The 19551-nt window shown below is 52.8% G+C and overlaps 1 protein-coding gene across 2 annotated transcripts in view; it reads left to right on the top strand.

Annotated features, from left to right (window-relative positions):
* Window positions 1-1137: 1137 nt before the first annotated feature.
* Window positions 1138-19551, top strand: part of Wnt9a (Wnt family member 9A) — a 29634-nt gene continuing 11220 nt past the window's right edge. For both annotated transcript variants that reach the window (XM_004657447.2, XM_045152970.1), the window contains exon 1: window positions 1138-1232. In XM_004657447.2, coding sequence (XP_004657504.1) covers window positions 1138-1232 — 95 coding nt within the window. The remainder of the gene's footprint in view (window positions 1233-19551) is intronic.

Raw genomic sequence — 19551 nt, forward strand, 5'->3', positions numbered from 1 at the left:
CACCAGCTCTTCAGCCTGGGTCCTGTGTGTGTGTGTGTGGTGGGGGGGGGGGGGTTAGATCTCCCTTGTAGCAGATTGGCAGTCATGGGCAGCTACTTACCCACCTACCTACCTGAACCCAACAGTCCTGCCCTACATCCCTGTCTAAGGAACTTTTAAGTATTCTGGATGTCTCCTGGTATTTGTGTTTCTTTGCTTTTCAGTTCAAGTTGGACTTTTTTGAACCACGCGACAATCGCACGACGATGAGTCACTAGATAGCTCTGCTTCCAGTCACACCAGGATCGTCCTGGCCAGAAGCCCCCTTCATCCTCAAGAGACGTGAGCTGTGGGAACAGGGTCGATGCGTGTCAGTGATTTCAGCTGTCAGCTCTCCCTCAATTTAAAGAAATCCCCAAGCTACCAGATCGGCTCGTTCGGCTCACTCTCCTCTAGGGGTTCCCGCGTCCGTTTCCTCTTTTCGCCAAGTTTTCCCGTGGAGCAGCCGCAGCGCTCCCTCCAGCTTCAGGCAGAGGCCCCTGCGGGCGACACCCACGCGAGCTGGCCTCACGCCAATACCGCTGCGCTGCCCAGGACAACGTAGCCCCCCAGGCCACCCTGCCAACACTCTGCAACACAGTTGCACCCACTCCCGGGACGCTCAGACCTCTGCCGGATCCCCCGTCTCCCGCACTCTGGCGGGCAACACCCAGCCCGCCCCAGTTCTCCAAGAGACTCCCCCGGCAGTCGCGCTCCAGCCGGCTGCAGCAGACACCCCACCCCGGCGGGCGCCTACCCCGCTTGGGCTCTCAGCATTCCCCGCCACACCAGCCTCCGACCCCTCCGCCCGGCCCCGGTTCCCACCGCGCCCACCCGCCCGGCCCTCCCCACGGCCAGCCCTAGACCAGCCCCGCGAGCCGAGCGGTCCAGGCGGCGACGGTGGCGGCTGCGGCGGCGGCAGCAGCGGGCGCGCGGGTCGGGTTTCGGCCCGCCCCCGGCGCCGGCGTGACCCCTCCTCCCGGGAGCGGGCGGGCCCGGCTCAGCTGGCCCGCGCCCCGCCCCGCGGCCCCGGCTGCGGGGCGCTATAAGAGCGTGGCGGCCGCGGCGCGCCCTGCGCGGAGTCGGGAGCGCGATGGTCAGCCGCCGCGGCGCGGCAAGATGCTGGATGGGTCCCTGCTGGCGCGCTGGCTGTCCGCGGCCTTCGGGCTGACGCTGCTGCTCGCCGCGCTGCGCCCTTCGGCCGCCTACTTCGGGTAGGTGGTGCCCGCGGCGGGCGGCCGCGCGAGGGCGGGCGAGGGCGAGGGCGGGGGACACCCCGAGCCCGGGGTGTGTGTGTGTGTTGGGTGTGTGTGTGTGTGTGTGTGCGTGTGCGCGTGTGCGTGTGTGAAGGGGGAAGCAGCGTCCGCCAGGTGCTCGGCGGGGGCCGCCGGGTGGCCTGGAGCTGTTTGCGGCGCGCGCGGCGCCTCTGTCCGCCCGTCCGTGTGTCCCGCTGCGCCCCGGAGGTGGAGGGGCCGGCGTGCCCGACGGACTTGCGCGGGGCCGCGGTCCTCCGTGACTCCCGGAGCCGCCGCCGCCGCCTTAGGCCGCGGTGTTACTGCCAAAAGGCTGGAGTCTCCGCCGCCTCTGCCCACCCGCCCCCCTTTCTCTCCTGGAGAAGTTAATTTAACAACAACAAAAAAACACGTACAAAATCCAGATGTTCCTTGCACTGAGCCCCAAAGGGGGAAGAAAAAAAAAAAAAAAAAAACCCTCCTCCAAGCTGGAGAAATTTATTTTTCTTGCTCTTTGCTTCTGGCGCGCGCCCGGGCCCGAGCTCAGACCTCGGCCCAGGGGAGCGCTTCTGGGAGACCTGGCCCGAGCGCTGGACGCCGACGCGGTCCCACGGGGTCGCCTCCTGCGCTCGCCGGTCTCTGCGCTCGCCGTGTGCCGCGTTGTTGGCGTGTCTCTTCGCCTTTCCTTCCTTCCCTTCTTCCAGAAGCCCCCTTTCCCCTGCCCTGGGATGCCCGAAACCCAGCGACCTTTAAGGAGACCTTTCCTGAACTTTGACTTCGCCGAGGTCCAGGGTGGCACCTTGCGAGGCAGCGTCCCAAGCTTTCTCCGCTTTCCCTGAGTCTCTTCTCTGCACTGTCCCCGGTGGTCTTGGTCGTCCCCTTCGGGTAGCAGCCTCTCGCCCCCCCCATTTTCCACCCCCGTCCTGGACTCCCAAGAAATGCTCCCTGGGCCGCCGCCCTTCGCCCGTCACCTGTTCGCTCGCCCCTAGTCCGGGTTGCCCCCGCGCGCGGCGGCGTGGCCGGCAGAGGGCCCCGTTGGTCCAGGAATCTGGCACACATCAGGGCAGGGAGAGGCCGGCTGGGCCGAGAAGCCCTGCAGGTGTATCCTGTTCTCAAAGAAAATAAAATATTTTCATGGGAAATTTTCCCTTTGTGTTTTTCTTTCTCCTCCTTTCTTCTCTGTCCCTGACTCCCCGAGTCTTCTCCCAGGGTCAGTTCCGTGTCTCGGTTCCCGGCGGCGAGTGGGGCGGGGGTAGACTTTCACCCAGGCGCTCTCCTGGCTTCCACTGTGGGTCGGGCCCCAGGGCCTCGGCCTGGCACGCCCCTGCACACCATCTGTGCAGCCCCGAGCCTCCCCCGCGGGTAGGAGGGAGGGCCGAGGATGGCCGTCTGGCCACAGGTCCACGGTGAGTCACGACGGCCCCGACAGCCAGCTGTGCCTTCCTCGCTCTCCCGGGCCCAGCCAAGAGGCTCTGCTCACACCAGGCTTCTGACACGCCCTGGGCTTGCATGGGCGGCCACTTTGCTTTGCCTGGGATCCCTGTCTCTGGCTCCGTGGCCCCAGAATTCAGATCCTGCGAGAGATGAGGGGCTGCGCCGCTGGCCTCTTGTCTCAGAGCTGCCTCTGCGCTTTGTGTCTCCCAAGGTCGTTGCGCTTTGCTCTTGGAGGGGTGGTGTATGCATGCTTTATGTAGATTTTCAGGCTGGGAGCAAGTCCCTGCGGTGGGTTCCCTATACGTAGCGAGTGCATCAATACCATTGTGGCTCTGTCAGCGCCTCTCGGGCTCTCGGCCCCAAAGGACCCCACAAGGCAGATTGAGCAGGTCTCAAGTATGACTCCTGTAATCTGCCCTGGCTAGGGGCGCGGGGGACAGGAGACTGACAGAGGTAGACAGAGTGGGTACCTCTTTGAAATCAGGGTCTGGGAAAAACCTGGAGGGACTGTGTAGGCAACTTGGATCTCTCCGAAGTTGATTCCTGAGGGGTGTGTGTGTACATACGTAGGTACGTGCATTGGGGGCACAAGACATGCCTTAGGCTGTTCTGTGTGCAGAAGACCCAGCCCTGCCCCAGCCAAGGGAAGAGATGGGGGTCGCTAAATCCTGAAAGGCCAGGCAAGCTCAGAGTTGGTGGGGGAGTCTTCGGGTGCTCCTGTGGGTATGGGTATGCTGGAGTGTCCCTCCCCATCTTGATTAGAGAGAGAGAGAGAGCAGGGAGGAGCTGGAATCTGGGGCTCTCCTCTCCCTTCCCCCTCTCCAAAGCTCTGCCTGGCACGGAGGCTCCCAGGCAGGAACGCGGCTCCAGTTACAGCCCAGGAACCCAGAGAGGAGAGGCTGGCCCCGGGGATGGTCACGTGGTCTCGGGAGCTCTCCCCGCCCCCTCCCCGGAGCTGCAACCCAACCCTGCCCGCTCAGGCCGCCCTTCCCTTATTGAGGCCTCTGGCCACCCTGCCACCGGACCCTCTGGGCTGGCCACCAGCCATGGGGAAGGGGCTCCCCTCTCTTCCTCGCTTGGCTCAGCTCCTCATCCCAGCCCAGCTTGGCAGGTGGCAATTCCATTAGGTTCTCCCAGAGCTGCTGACGGGCCTGTGTTCCTGGGGCCAGCCTGAGGTCACATGCGGGCTGGGAACAGACGCAGGGAGTCTTCAAGAGTGGCTTTCAGACTTGGCATGCCCCACCTCCTGCCCCACTCTGGGAGTTGGAAGATGAGAGGGTGGGCCTGAGGGCTGCACAGTCTGTGATGTTTCCCCTGTGGGTCTTGGGGTTGTCTAGAGGGAGGCTCCAGGCTGGGCTGGGCTGGTTCCCCGGACTGCTCCTGGTGGGGGGCCTGCACACCTTACAGCTCTGTGCCAGGAATTTGTGCAGCAGTGAATGAGCCAGGCCCCTAGCAGAGCCCCTGGGGGAGCTTTGGGGGCTTCCTCCTTGGTTTCTTTAAGACTAGGAAGGCTCCTTGTAAACCTCACAGCTGGTTTTTGCCTCTGTGTTTTGGCCACGTGTGTCCCACATCCCTCCGGAGACACTTGTGGGACCTTTGGCATGGAGGTGGGAAAGACACTCTGGGCAGCTTGAACCACTGTGCACAGTTTGGGGCCAAGTGGCTTTGGGGGCCTGCTTTTGAGGCCCTTTCTGCTATTGGATACAACTCACATCCCTTGAAACTCCCCCTGCTCAGTGGTTTTGGGTATATTCACAAGACTGCGCAGCCATCACCACTGTCTTAATTCCAGAACATTTTCCTCACCCCAGAAACCTCAGACTCACTCAGCAGTCACTCCCTGTCTTCCCCACCCCCAGCCCCTGGCAACCACTAATCTTTCTGTCTCTATGGATTTTCCTATTCCACGTTTAGTAGAAATGGAATCATACACTGTGTGGCCTTTTGTGTCTGGCTTCTTTCACTCGGTGTCATGTTTTTGAGGTTCATCCACATTGTAGCATGAATCAGTGTCTCACTCTCCTCATGACTGAATTATACTCAGTTGGGTGATTATACAACAGCTCTTAAAAAAAAGCTGTTCATCGGTTGATGGATATTTGGTTTGTTTCCACTGTTTGGCTATTTCTAATGATGCTGCTGTCAGCATTTCTGCACAGTTTTTTCCCCCCTTGCGTATATCTATATTTCCGGTCTTTGGGAGTAGATATCTCGAGTGGAATTGCTGGTTCCTGTGATAATTAATTCTACATTCAGCTTTTTTTTTTTAAAGGAACTGCTAAAATGTTTTCCAGGGTGGCTGCAGTATTTTATATACCCATCAGCAATGTACAAGGCTCCAGTTTTTCCATATCATCATCAGCATTCTAGTTCTTCTAATTGTGTTTTCAGTTCTATTCCTCCTAGTGGATGTGACTTGTCTCACTGATTTGAAGTGTGTCTTGTTGAGGTTTTGATTTGCATTTCCCTCATGACTAATGACATTAAGCATCTTTGGCCATTTGTACATCTTCTTTGGAGAAGTATCTATTCAGTTCCTTTGCCCTACTTCTTTTAAAAATCAGGTTATGTTTTATTGTTGAGTTGTGAGAACCCTTTACATATTCTAGACCTCTCCTAGATGGAGAAGTTTTTCTCTCTTTTTTGTTTATTTTTATTTATTTATTTGAGAGTGACAGACAGACACAAAAAGAGGCAGGGGGAAAGAGAGAGAGAAAGAGGAGAGAGAGGGAGAGAATGGGCACATCAGGGCCTCCAGCCACGGCAAACAAACTCTAGATGCATGCGTCACCTTCTGCATCTGGCTTATGTGGGTACTGGGGAATCGAGCCTTGAACCAGTGTTCTTAGGCTTTACAGGCAAGTGCTTAACCACTAAGCCATCTCTTCAGCCCAAGTTTTTCTTTTAAAAAAATATTTATTTTATTTTATTTTATTTTTTGGTTTTTCGAGGTAGGGTCTCACTCTAGCCCAGGCTGACCTGGAATTCACTATGGAGTCTCAGGGTGGCCTTGAACTCACGGCGATCCTCCTACCTCTGCCTCCCAAGTGCTGGGATTAAAGGCATGCACCACCATGCCCGGCTTAAAAAAATATTTTTATTTATTTATTTGCAAGGAGGGAGGAAGGAGAGAGAGGGAGAGAGAATATGAGTGGGCCAGGGCCTCCAGCCACTGCAGACAAACTCCAGATGCATGCACCACTTTGTGCATGTGGCTTCATATGGGTACTGGGGAATCAAACCTGGGTCATTAGGCTTTGCAGGCTAGCGCCTTAACTGCTGAGCCATCATCTCTCTAGCCCTGAAGTTTGTGTTTGGATTGGTGAGCAGATGAGCTCCCTCATCCCTACACAGAAGGTGGTGACAGCCCCCTCCCTAAGTACTTTTCTTGTCTTACCTTTAGCTTTACTGTGAGGGTGTGGAGTGTTTCTGTGAGAGCCTTGAATGGGGCCTAATTCTGGGTGCTCAAGGTACTAGAAGAGGAAAGATTCCCCAGAGGTCAAAGTGGGCAGGAGACTGCCCTACCCCTAATTTCCACCTGGGCTCTGGCTGGGGAATACACGGAACCCATCTGCCCAGGTCTTACAACCTGGACAAGCTGGCCACTGGCAGGTTTAAAAGAAGGCTGGGAAAAGCCCCAGGGCAGGAAGCTGGGCCTGAGGGCAAAGCATTCCCTTTGGAGAGCTGTGTGGAGACAGGAAGTATGCGCTGGGGGGCATTTGGTGCCCAAGAGGGGCTGCAGAGTAGGAGAAATTATGGGCCTGGGTCTAGCTGTGAGCTGGGTGGACAGAAGTTGGGGAATCCAGACAGCAGGTGTGGGAAGGCCGGAAGGTCAGGCCTGGGTTCAAAGCGGTTCATGTAGTTGTCCATGGAACCTTTGTCAACTCACAACACCCTAGGAATCCCATGGGCCCTGGCAGGGTCAGAAAAGTGTGGGTGCTGAAGGACCCAGGCAATGGGGCAGGGCAGCAGAAGAAGCAGGCAGGCTGGCTGTGGAGGCCTCTGGCAACTTGGCAGGGGGCTGGGAGTGAACAGAGGCAGGTGAGGGGAGAACTCCCTGGGCAGCCTGCAGGGATGGAGGTGAAGCCAGTATTTCTGCACGGCTCTCCCAACAACTCCTCGAACGAGTGGTCATCAGAATGGCAGTGCACGGCTTCCCAAGCTAGGCTGCGTGGGTAGTGGGAGCTACACCGGGTGGAAACCCTTTAGATCCTTCGCCGCAGCCTGCTCCATTTACAAGCCGCTGAAAGGAGGGCTCTGCCTCGGTCCCCAGACCCACACCCCAGAGGGTGGGTTGCACGGGGTCCCTTGAGCCCCCTTGTGGGCATGGGGAGTGGTGCCTGGGAGCCATGTGGTGGGATTTGAGGTGAGGCGGACAGAGCGCCACCTGGCCCCCTCAGCTGTGTGAGCAGATGTCCTGCCCACAGCCGGCGGCCGTCTGGACGAGAGACAGCTGGCCTAATCTCACTCCTGTCCTCGACACACGCTCTGCCTCCTGCTGCTGCTGCTGCTGCTGCTGCTGCGGCTCGGGTGCCCGCCCTGGGCAAGACCCGGTGGGTGCCAGGCAGTGCTTGGGTGGCCCAAAGCCCAGGCACCTCCCGCCTGTGCTTGCCCCTTGCCAGCTCCTGGGTTTGGCCATCACGGGTGAGGCATCCGAGTAATTTGTACCCTAGGAAAGAATGCACAAGTATAGATTCCTCTCGGGGAGGCCCTGAACCCCAGGAGGACGATGAGCTGATAAGAGATAGGTGGAGGGGGCAGCTAGGCCTGCCTGGCTCCTTGCTGCTGGCTGCAGAAAAATGACACCTGTTGACAGCCCTCCTGCACTCGCCCTCTGAATCCCCAGCCTGCTGGGCACCGAATCCCAGCCTGCCGGGCACCGGCTGCCTTTGTGCATTGTGCTGGGTGAAGAGAGTGCCCTGCTGATGCCCAGCAGGCTTCAGTAGGCTCAAGACAAGGCACAGTTGTCTGCAGAGCTAGGGAGGCATCTGGCATGAGCCTCTGGGTGAACGTGGACGAAGCTCGAGGGTGTTCTTGCTGAGTCTAACTCTGATGCAGTCAGGGTGAAGTCGGAGTGACCTTTCCCAAACAGCTCAACTCTCGAGCGTCATACTGCATCCCCGAGCTGAAGTCTGCTGTCAGCTTGAGGCCTGTCGGGGACCCCTTGCTATTCTGTGATGCCCCGTGGTACTCATCTTGCAGCCTAGGCTGACTGGGGGTCCTGATTTCAGCCAGCTGTGCCCACACCTGCTGGTTATGGCTCAGTGGAAGTGTGGCCACGTGCTTTAAACTCCTAGCTGCCAGGCCATTCCACCTTCTGGCTTGTGGATCACAGGCTACATGCAGCAAGCCTGAGACCACCATGAGAAAGGGGCCTGTGTGTGTGGTTGGCAATGCATGGGCAGCCAGACAGTGTGCAGCCAGGCAGAGCAAAGCTGAAAGCACACCTGTGGCCTGCCACCCCTGGGGCAGGTGTCTAAGGACAGCCTCACCATACCCACCATTCTGGGTGGCACTAGACACCCTGTTCCATGACCCATGGGCCTGGCCCCTACCGGCGAGGTCCTTGCTGGCCCTGCACCGCTGCCCACAGAAGGAAACCCAGCCGCCCAGCTGGCAGCCCAGCACCTTGGGCCTGGCTGCCGGACGAGGCGATGGAAAAGGCAAGCCGCAAGCTGCGTTTGTTTTTCTTTTCGATACCTGAGGTCGGAACAGCCAGGGGAAGTGGGTTGGAGGTCTGGCTCAGGACGAGATGCTGCTGGAGGCTCCCAGAGCCTGATACGTCAAGACCAGCTGTGTCTTGGCAGATGGGACTAGAGAGGCTGAAACCCCCCAGTTACAGCCCCAACACGGGGCTGGGCATCTGGGGGAGAGCCAGCTGCTGGGAGGAACTGCCATGTGGGGCTGTGCTGATAGCTGCAGAGGCACCCATGGCTCTGCCCGCTACCAGCCTTGTGCGTGGGGCTGGTCTGTGGCCAGCTCTTTGTAAAGGCTGTAGTTGGTGGGGGGGGTAAGGTTGCCTGGCACAGAGGCAGTTCTACCAGGAGGTTTTTGCTTTCATCTTCCTCCTAGGAGACCAGTGCACAGCTGCAGCATCACGGCGCTCACTGCATTACGGATGGGGATGGATCCGCAGCCCTTTGGGTCTGAGGGTGGTGCTGTCTGTCCAGTAGCTCCCATGAGCCTGGCTGCTCCAGGCCAATGGACAGTGAGACAGGGAGGCTGGGCCATATACTGTCGTGACCAGTACTCCTAATGTGGCATGGACCCCTGGCCTTGGCCTTGAAGTATCTGGGCATGTTGCAACCCCGAGGGCCATGGATGTGGATGGGTTCAGGTTGGAGGCTGGGTCGCAGGAAGATGCAGGGTTAATCTCAGTCCCGTCTCTCAGTGCTGGAATTTGTTTTGATTTTGTTTCACACAGAAATTAAATGCTGTCTGGCGGGGCTGAGGTTTCCTTGGCTGGGTGCTGTGGCTTCTGGAACTGCACCCTTGGCTCCTTCCTCCCTGGCCCTGGGGAGAACTGGTTCCTCAGCAGGGTGGCCAAGGGGGTGGCCTGACTTGCTGGTGGGAGGGAGGACTATGGGGGCAGCTCAGAGGACCTGCCTTCTATTGTAGGGCTGCCCATCTGCCTGCCCTGTGTGTGAATGGAGCTTGGGCTCAGGGTCAGGCCACACTACCAGCCTGGGTTATTTGGTATTTGGGAATCCGGGACTCCCCAGCTCTCAGTCACCTGGCTGGTGCTCAGAGGAAGGGCCTCAGTTCACAAGCAACCACAGCCTAACAACCTCAGGCCTGTCCAGGAGTCAGGAACAGCCCGGCTCTGAGGGGATGGGAGAACACTGGGCTCCCTGTGGACTGGAGCGATTTCTGCTCAGCTCCTGCAATGGAAGTGGGGCTCTTTGTGGAGTACCTCTCAGCGTCCTTGGAGTGGGGGTGGTAGCCCTGACCACTCAGGCCAGCCACCAGGATTCAGGGCGGTGTTCCTGTGACCCCTTCCACAGGTTCGCTGCCAGAGCCATCTGTGGGACTTAGCAGGGTGGAGCTGTTCAGTGTGCTGCCTGTATGGCCTCCCAGGCCGCATGCGTCCCATTGTACTAGAACCTTCCTTCTTCCTTTCAGTTGGCCTCATGTCTTCTGAGGTGGCTGCAAATTGAATTTGAATGACAGGGAAGGGATAGAACCCAGCTCAGGGCTGCCTGGGTTACTCTAGGGGAGGACCACACTGGGATCTATACCAAGGAAGCAACCTGGAGTCAGGTCTGCTCATGGGTTGGGGTAGGGATGCCTCTGTGCTCTGTCCCACCTTGCATTGCAACTTCAGCCTCTGCATGTCAGTGTCCTGACTGTGTGTAGAGTGAAAACATCTATAGGTTAGGCAAGATGACATGATGATACATGAGAACGCTGCATGTGTGTGTGTGGGGGAGGGGCATTAACAGTAATGGAGCAGTTTCCTCTTGCTGGGAAAAACTTAAGTTGTGGGGCTGCAGAGATGGCTTAGCGGTTAAGGCGCTTGCCAGAAAAGTCAAGAGGACCAAGGTTTGATTCCCCAGTACCCATGTAAATATGGATACACAAGGTGGTGCATTCATCTGGAGTCCATTTGCAGTAGTGTATCCATTCTCTTTCTTAATTAACAACTTCTATGATATCCCGTGGTAATGCCCTCCCTTTCCCCACTTTCCCCTTTGAAACTCCACTCTCCATCATATCCCCTCCCTCTCTCAATCATTCTCTCTTTTATTCTGATGTCATGATTCCTGTCATGATGGTCTTGTGTAGGTAGTGTCAGGCACTATGAGGTCATGGATATCTAGGCCATTTTGTGTCTGGGGGGAGCATGTTGTAAGGAGTCCTACCCTTCCTTTGGTCATTCTTTCTCTCTCTCTTAAATAAATAGTAATAAAATAAAACTATGTGTGCAACACCTGTATGTATATACATGTGTGTGGAGGTGTGCCTACATTAACAGATGTGGGTATTGTGCACCTTTGTATATAGACTGTATGTGTGTGTGCATGCACATGTACCTGTGTGTTCATGTGCATGTGTGTGTCATGAATTTGTGTGATGAATGTGTGGATGCACATGTATGTATATGAGTGCATTTGTGTATGATATTGTACATGTGTACACATGAATACTTGTATGCAAATATGTGCTTGTGTGGAAGTCTACATTGACCTGTGTATGAGTGTATACACATGTGCTTTTCTTTTTTTCGAGGTAGGGTCTCACTGTAGCTTAGACTAACCTGAAATTCATTATATAGTTTCAGGGTGGCCTGGAACTCATGGCGATCTTCCTACCTCTGCCTCCCGAGGGCTGGGATTAAAAGCGTGTGCCACCGTGCCCGGCTTATACATGTGCTTTCCTTGTAGAAAAGTACACACGTTTGTCTATAAGGATGCACTTGGGTGTATGAACATTTATATGCATATGTGTGTATATGGGTATTGAACTTTGAATTATCAAAGAGCCAATGAAATGAAGGGTTGACCAAGCACATAGAATCATGAAAATGTGAATGTGGTTTGGAGCACTTCACAGGAGGGGACAGTGGAGGCCGTCACCTACTGCAGGTCAGGTGGAAACATTCAGAGCAGCCCTTCCCTCAGGCATCTGAACCCCCAAAGTCCAGGAGTGGTCACACGTGAGAGAATTTCTGAAATCTGTCACGAGGCTGCCACAAATGACCAGACACTGGATGTGTTAATGTGCCACGAATTTGTTCTCTCCTAATTCAGGAGGCTTGAAGTCCTAATTTAGGTATGCACTCCCGTAGTAGCCCCTGTGAGGTCCTTCCTGCCCCTTCCAGCTCCTGGGACCACTGATGTTCTCAGCTGGCGAGGCGTCTCCCTCCCCCTGCTGTCTTCTTGAGGCCATCTCTTCCCCCTGTGTCCTCACTTCTTTTCTTACTCAGCGATGTAGTAACCTTCACATTGCTTGTATAAACACCTGACCAAAAGCAGCTGATAGGAGGAAAGGATTGATTTTGGCTTACAGTCTTAAGGGAAAGCTTCATGATGGCAGAGAAAAGCATGGCATGAGCAGAGGCTGAACACCACCTCTGCCACAGCAGGTAAAAATCACAGCAGGAGGGTGAGCCAAGCTCTGGCAAAGATGAGCTGGCCATGACACCCCTAAGTCCACCTCCAGGAACACACTTCCCCCAGCAAGGCTCCACCTCCAAAATTGTCTCCAGCTGGGACAAACCATTCAAAACACATGAGTTTATGGGGGACATCTGATTCAAACCACCTCACTTGGACACCCTTCACTGACTTCAGCCCTAGGTCCTCTTCCCAAAGCAGCTCCTTTCTGATGCTCTGGGTGGATGTGCATTTTGTGGGGTCATCATTCAACCCATTGCAGCATTTTGTTCTTAGCTTCAAATTGTTCATGTCAAGTATAGCGTCCAGCACATAGTCAAGGGTAACCAGGCAGGCATGGCAAAGCAGCTATAAGAGGTGCACCAGACTCTGGAGAGCCATACTTACTGTGCTTAAAGGAGAGGGGCGTGGGGCTGGAGAGATGGCTTAGTGGTTAAGGCACTTGCCTGCAAAGGCATAGGACCCAGGTTTGAGACCCCAGGACCCACATAAGCCAGATATACAAGGTGGCACATGTGTCTGAAGTTTGTTTGCAGTGGCTGGAGGCCCTGGTATGCCTATTTTCTCCCTCTATCTGACCCCCCCCTCAGATAAATAAAAAATAAATTAAAAAAGAGAGGGATGAGGGAAATGAAAACTAAAGCAGATAAGGTAGGAATAATTATGAAGAAATAAATCTATAAAAACTGACTCACAGTTTGGAAAAACTAAACAGAAACAGAGGGAAAAAATTTCAGTAACAGACTGAGAAGCAGATTTGAAACAGCTGAAGGGAATTAGCACACTGGGAGATGGTCAGAAGACATTACTCACAGCATGGAGACAATGGGGTCAGAGGAACCGTCTCCCCCGAGGGACTGTCCCAGAGCAAAGGAGGGAGTGGGGTGGTAGAGATAGCACTCCAGGCAGAAGGACACTTTCTGAAATAAAACCATACATAAGATTCCAGAAGCCAGTGTCTTTCACAGAGAATAAGAGTGAATGTCACAGATTAGTCTGTCCAGTCACTTTAGAACTGTGAACATTGAAGGCAATCTTCAGAGAAGCCAGAGAAACAAAAAACAGATGGCAGTTCTGAGAGCCACGGGACGGACACTTCAGAAGGCAGCTGGACCCGCTGCATCCCCAGAAGTGCACGGCGAAGGGTCCCTGTGAAGGGACAGGAAAGACAGTGCTCACTGATGAAATGATGGAACTCAAGCACATTCTCTGGGCACGAGTGTCAGCAAATACCCATACTACTGTTGGACTCTGGTAAGTGACAACCTGTTACAGCATTGAGGGAAGCTGAGAAAACAAGGGGGAAAAACTACTAAAATTAAAATGAGCAGAGGTGGGAAAATCCTCACCCCTCAAAGAAGTAAAAAGGCAAAAATGACAGGTGTGGTCCACAGATTGGATGAAAGAAAGCAGTAAACCAAGAGCCTGGACCCGAGGTTGCAGGGCCCCGTGGAAGGCCAAGACGATGTGAGAACGCTATGCTGTAATATGATGGTTCCAGTGAGAGACCCATCAAGACACAGGCTGTGGAACTAGACAGAATGGGAGAGAACACACTGTTACGGTTGCAGTCAGGTTCATATTGCTGGCAGAAATCACCTGACCAAGAGCAGCTTTTGGGAAAACGATGGCATGAGCAGAGGGTGGACATGTAAGGTGGACAACAGCAACAGGAGAGTGTGCCACAAACACTGGCATGGGGAAACTGTCTATAACACCCATAAACCCGCCCCCCAAAATACACTGCCTCCAGGAGGTGTTAATTCCCAAATCTCCATCAGCTGGGAACCTAGCATTCCAAACACCTAAGTTTATGGGGGACACCTGAATCAAACCACCACATTCCAACCCTGGCTCCCATAAACTGGTAACCATTCATGATGTAATATGCAATGCTTCAGTCCAACTTTAAAAGTACCCATAGTAGGGCTGGAAAGATGGCTTAGCGGTTAAGCGCTTGCCTGTGAAGCCTAAGGACCCCGGTCCGAGGCTTGATTCCTCAGGTCCCACGTTAGCCAGATGCACAAGGGGTGCACGCATCTGGAATTTGTTTGCAGTGGCTGGAGGCCCTGGCACGCCCCTTCTCTATCTGCCTCTTTCTCTCTCTACCACTCTCAAATAAATAAAAATAAAAATAAATTTGAAAAAGTACCCATAGTTTTTACCAACCCTAATGATGTTTGAATATCCCCATAATCCAAGGTCTTTTAACTGGGCCATAATACCCAAAATCCTCCCCCCAAACCCATAATGGCACAGAATAAACAATCACTACAAAAGATGCCACTGAGCATAGCAAAGAAATATTCAACCAATACAAGATTTAAACAGAGCAAACAGCAAACTCTGTAGCTACAAGTCCAACAATTCTAGTCAGTGACAAGTCTCCCGTTAAGTCTAACTAGCAACAAGTCTCTAGAGTTCCAATTCCACCCTTCCAGCTAGGCTACCCACAGTCCTGGAAAACTTCATCCGGGTTCAGAAGCTGTACTTAGCAGCCATCTCATGGTCATGACATCTTCACTGGGTCTCCATTGCAACCCATGGTTCATCCTCACAGCTCCATCGGGTCTCCATCCAGCAAACCTGCTTCACACTGCCCATGGCCGTTTCCAAAACACAAGACCATGTTGCAAATTCAATGACCTCTTTTTCCTGCATTTCTTATACTCCACAATACCAGGTAGGGTGCCAATTTGTTAATCCAGGGGGGCATAAAGCAGACTTTGAAGAATAGGACATTCCTTGAACACTCAGGCCCCTTCTAAAGAGTCTGCATTCTTCCTGTTGCCCCAGTGCAGGTCATCTGACAAATCTCAAAGGTTTTAATCTTTCATATAATAGCAGCTGAACAGGCAGAAGCTTCAGCCCAAAGATTTTATTCTGTGCCATATCCCTCTGCACACACCAGTCCATTTTTACGCAATGCAACCCTGCATAAATTCTCAGGACATGGGCATAACAGCAAGCCTCTCACACAAACTGCTTATAGCCCAGTCCAGGTAAAGTTCTTTCTCACCTTCATAAGCTAAACCTCACAGTCCATAGTTTTTACAGCATTCAGGTCTTTTAACTCTGACCAAAATAGTCCATCAAGCTGTACTTATAGCACTGCAAGGTGTCTCTTAGGCCAAGGTTTCAAATCCTTCCACATTCCACTTGAAAATCAGCTCCAAAAGACCAAAGCCACACAGTCAGGTGTCTAGCAGAAATTCCACTGCTCTAGTACCAACTATTGTTGTTGCAGTCAGGTTCACATTGCTGGCAGAAATCACCCGACCATGAGCTGCTTTTGGGTTTATTTTGGCTTACAGACTCTAGGGAAAGCTCCGTGATGGCAGGGGGAAATGCTGGCATGAACAGAGGGTGCATATAACCCCCTCACAGTAGCTTGGAGGGCGGGGGAGTGTCCTCCAGCAAGCTGTATATGCTCTGAATCAGCATCCTATATACGGTACTATTTCTCCTATAGCCTGAATTCATGGGTCCAGGAATCAAGGGGTGGAAATGGGAATGGTACCACTTACCATCACCCCAAGTGACCCATTAGCTAAATTTTTGCTTCCTGTTCTCATAATCTTGTGCTCTGTTGGTCTAGAGGTCTTGGTGCCAGAGGGAGGAGTGCTTTGGTCAGGAGGCACAAAGAACATTCCATTGAACTGGAAGCTAAGACTTCCCTTGGCTACTTTGGGCTTCTGACACCCTCCAGTAAACAGGCTAAGAAAGGAGTTACCGTGGTAGCAGGGGTGATTGATTTAGACTACCAGGGGGAAATTGGACTGCTGTTCCACAATGGAGGTAAGGAAAAGTATGTCTGGAGTGTAGGAGATCCTTTAGGGCGTCTCTTAGTGTTACCATGTCCTGTTGTCAAAGTCAATGGACAACTGCAACAACCCAATAGAGGTAGTGTGATAAATGGCCCAGATGCTTCAGGAATAGAGGTGTGGGTCACCTCTTCAGGTAAAGAACCAAGACCTGGGCTGGAGAGATGGCTTAGCGGTTAAGCGCTTGCCTGTGAAGCCTAAGGACCCCGGTTTGAGGCTTGGTTCCCCAGGTCCCACGTTAGCCAGATGCACAAGGGGGCACACACATCTGGAGTTCATTTGCAGAGGCTGGAAGCCCTGGCGCACCCATTCTCTCTCTCTCTATATCTGTCTTTCTCTCTGTGTCTGTCGCGCTCAAATAAATAAATAAAAAATTTAAAAAAAAAAAAAAGAACCAAGACCTACTGAGGAGCTTGCTGAAGGTGGAGGGAATACAGAATGGATAATAAAAAAAGGTAGTTACAAATACCAATTAAGGCTACGTGACCAGTTACAAAAACAAGGACTGTAATTGCAATGTTCTTGTCCTACGTTGATACAGAGTATTTGAACATATCTACACCAATATTAAGATTATATCACTAGTGAACTGTTGTTGAATTTATATTAGACCTATTATATTAGCAACTAAGCCTTCCTCAAGGAACTTTGTGCTTTGTGTTGGGGGGAAGATTGTGCATTTCTGGTTGAACATGGGATAGTTATACCATGTTAGGCAGAATTATGAGCTTGTTACTGTTTTCATTTGGAAATTAAGTATGATGTAAGGAGATAAGGTTTGGTGTCAAGTTGACAAGGGTTGGACTTGTGATGGGTAAGGTGTTGTCAACTTGATCTGTTTAGTAATCCACAGAAATCCCTTTTGGGTGGGTCCCTGGAATTGCCTCCAGGAAGGATTAACTGAAGGAGGAAGTCAGTGAGCCCTTCCCCCAGAGCGGGGGGGGGGGGGGGGCCCTCTCAGAGGGGAACTTCATATAAGGAAGCTTTGGGTGCAAAGAGCCCCTTCCTTCCTTCTACTGACTGCCAGAGCTGCTCGCTGCCTTCCAGCGTGGATTGAAGACCAGCACCAGTGTCAACTGAAGACCCGCATGGATGGAAACCCAGCGGCTCCCTGGGAAGCCTCCAGGCCCTCAATGCCAGACTGCTGAGGCCTCTGGTCACATGGACTGAGCGGCTACCAGGTTCCTTGATTCTCAGGCAGTGACTGCTGTTGGACTACTGTAAGCTAATCCAGTAATTTCCATTTTTAATATAATTCATTCTAGCAGTTCTGTTCCTCTAGAGAACCCTGACTAATACAACACAATTCAGACTCAGGTGAAGGGCTCGGAAGACAAAGAGGGCTGAGTGGTGACTCAGGCTGGGCATGATTCTGAAGTTGGCAATCAGGCTGTGTGTGGTTTTCTGAGGCTGGACTCAGGCTCTGTATAGTTTCCTGGGGCTCTGACTCTGGTTCTGTGTGGTTTTCTGAGACTGGACCAACACTGCAGGTTATCAGTAACTGAAATAATGGCAGTTTTGATGCCTTAAGCACCGATTTTACAGGAGAAGTAAGGCTTGAAAGTACAGCGCAGACTTCCATCATGTGAATGCATGCACCTCAAGCTGGACACACAGACTCGGGAAGACAGTAGATCCAGTCACTTGCCTTCAAGTGTGAAGCAGAGAGAACAGCTCACCTTGAGGAAGGTCTAGGAAATACCTGAGAGAAATCCATGGAAAAGGAGCTGATGACATTTATCTCCTGAGGATGTGAGGCACAGCAGCTGCTTTGGGAAATAGGATGCTCCTCAAAGGTCCCCTTGACCAAGAATCCCTCCCTAGGGATAGGCCCACAACACGTGAGACACGTGTCTAAATATGGGTGGACGAATAGATGATCACTATAAACAATCCAAGTATCCTTCAACCATTGGATAGAGAAGCAAGATGTGATCCATCCGCACCAGGAGCCTTTCCAACATAAAGAGAAAGGAGTTGTGACATGGATGGACCTGGACAGCCTTAAAGGACAGCTGCCTCAGCTCCACTTATCTGACCACCCAGAGGAGACAAAGCCATGGGGACACGAAGCACAGTGCTGGCTGCCAGAGCCCACGGGGAGTGGGACATGCCTTTTTTCTTCTTCTTCGTCTTCGTCTTTTTTTTTTTTCTCTTTTTTAGCAAAGGGCCTGAGATTCTGCCTGAGGTAAAGGCAAAATGCTAAAGTTGTGATACAATTACACATATCTGTGGATGCATAGAAAAAGTGTTTAACTGGGTGAATTTTATGGTGTGTGGTTTATATCTCAATAAAAGTGTTGACAGCGAACAGAGAAGACATGATAGTGAGGAGGAAAGCATTCCTCCAGGGGAAGCGTGGGCAAGGTTGCCACACAGCGAAGACAAAGGGATTCGTACCCAACACCAGCTCTTCTAGGGACTTTTTCACAGCACGCTCAGCAAGGTAAGAACTCAAGTGGACGAGCACAGAGAAGAGGCAGGACACACATGAAAACCACAGGAAGGGGTTTCAGAGGACTCCAGCTGTGCGGAAGACAGAACTGTCCTGACCCAGTTCTTCCACCTTCACTCTTGAAGCATGCTCCCACTGGAGGGGGGAAGGGCTTTCCGCTCCCGCACTCAGTAAAGAACATGGCAGCGTCTTGTGTGTAAACCACAGACTATGAACCTTATAAAGGCATTTTATTTGGGGATGTTATCACTCCTGGAACCCCTGAGGAAAGTCTTGGGGTAAGATTTAGGAAGGGTCTCTAGTCCATGCGGAGCCACCGCGGGGACTGAGCGGCTGGTTGCTACAGACCACCAGCTCTCCTGCTGATGGCCGACCTGCCCCCAGAGGTGTCCTAGACAAGAGTCAGGTGCTGCTGGCCTTGGAAGGGCTCTGGGTCTGGGGGTGATGTAAGCAGCAAGGTGGGGGCTTCTGGCACACCACGCTGGGCCTTCCAGGTGTTCTCGTGACAGGTCTTGGCCTTCAACTACTGTTGCAGTCACAGAGGAATGCTGCCTGGCCCCCCAGGACAGAACTTGGGTAGTCCACATGCGCTGAAAACGAGGGTACGCTGGGCTTCCTCTTTCATTTTTCGGACAAGATTGGGTGCATTCAGGGTGGTATGGCCGTAGACTCTTTATTTTCAAAACTACTGCTTTTGAGCCAGGCATGGTGGTGCACGACTTAGTTTCCAGTGTTGAAGAGGCAGAGGTAGGAGGATCACTGGGAGTTTGAGGTCACCCAGAAACTGCATAGTAAATTCCAGGTCAGCCTTGGCTAGAGCCAGGCCCTACCTCAAAAATTGAAAAGCAACAACAGCAGCAACAACAACACACACACAGCACTCTAATACTGTTTTATTTATTTATTTTGTCTTTTCTTAGATGCAGGGTCTCACTCTCGCCCAGGCTGACCTGGAACTCACTCTGTAGCCCCAAGGCTGGCCTTAAATTCATGGAGATCCTCCTTCCTCAGTCTCCTGACTGCTGGGACTAAAGGCAGGTGCCACCAACCCAGCTAAAGCTACTATTTTAAAATGGATAGACAAAATTGTGGGAGTTCCTCATGCACCGGATAAGGTTTTGAAGCAGGTCTCCACGTGGCTGGTTGATGTCAAGCTGATTGTGGTGTGCTTATCTCACACGCTGTCACTCAAAGCCTGCACGTTCAGCAGTGTTCAGAAATGTCACACAGCTGGGTGTGGTGGTGCACACCTTTAGTCCCAGGACTCAGGAGGTCCAGGCAGGAGGATCACCAGGAGCTGGAGGCCAGCCTGAGAGTGACTACATAGTGAATTCCAGGTCAGCCTGGGCTACAATGAGACCATACCTCAACCTCCCCCAAAGTCATATATTGTTGATACTCACAAATTGCACAATAGATCTCTTGTATTTCTTCTATTTAATGAGAGTTTGTATATGCTTTTTAAAATTTAC

The sequence above is a fragment of the Jaculus jaculus genome, chromosome 6 (genome assembly GCF_020740685.1).
Source record: "Jaculus jaculus isolate mJacJac1 chromosome 6, mJacJac1.mat.Y.cur, whole genome shotgun sequence".
NCBI lineage: Eukaryota > Metazoa > Chordata > Mammalia > Rodentia > Dipodidae > Jaculus > Jaculus jaculus.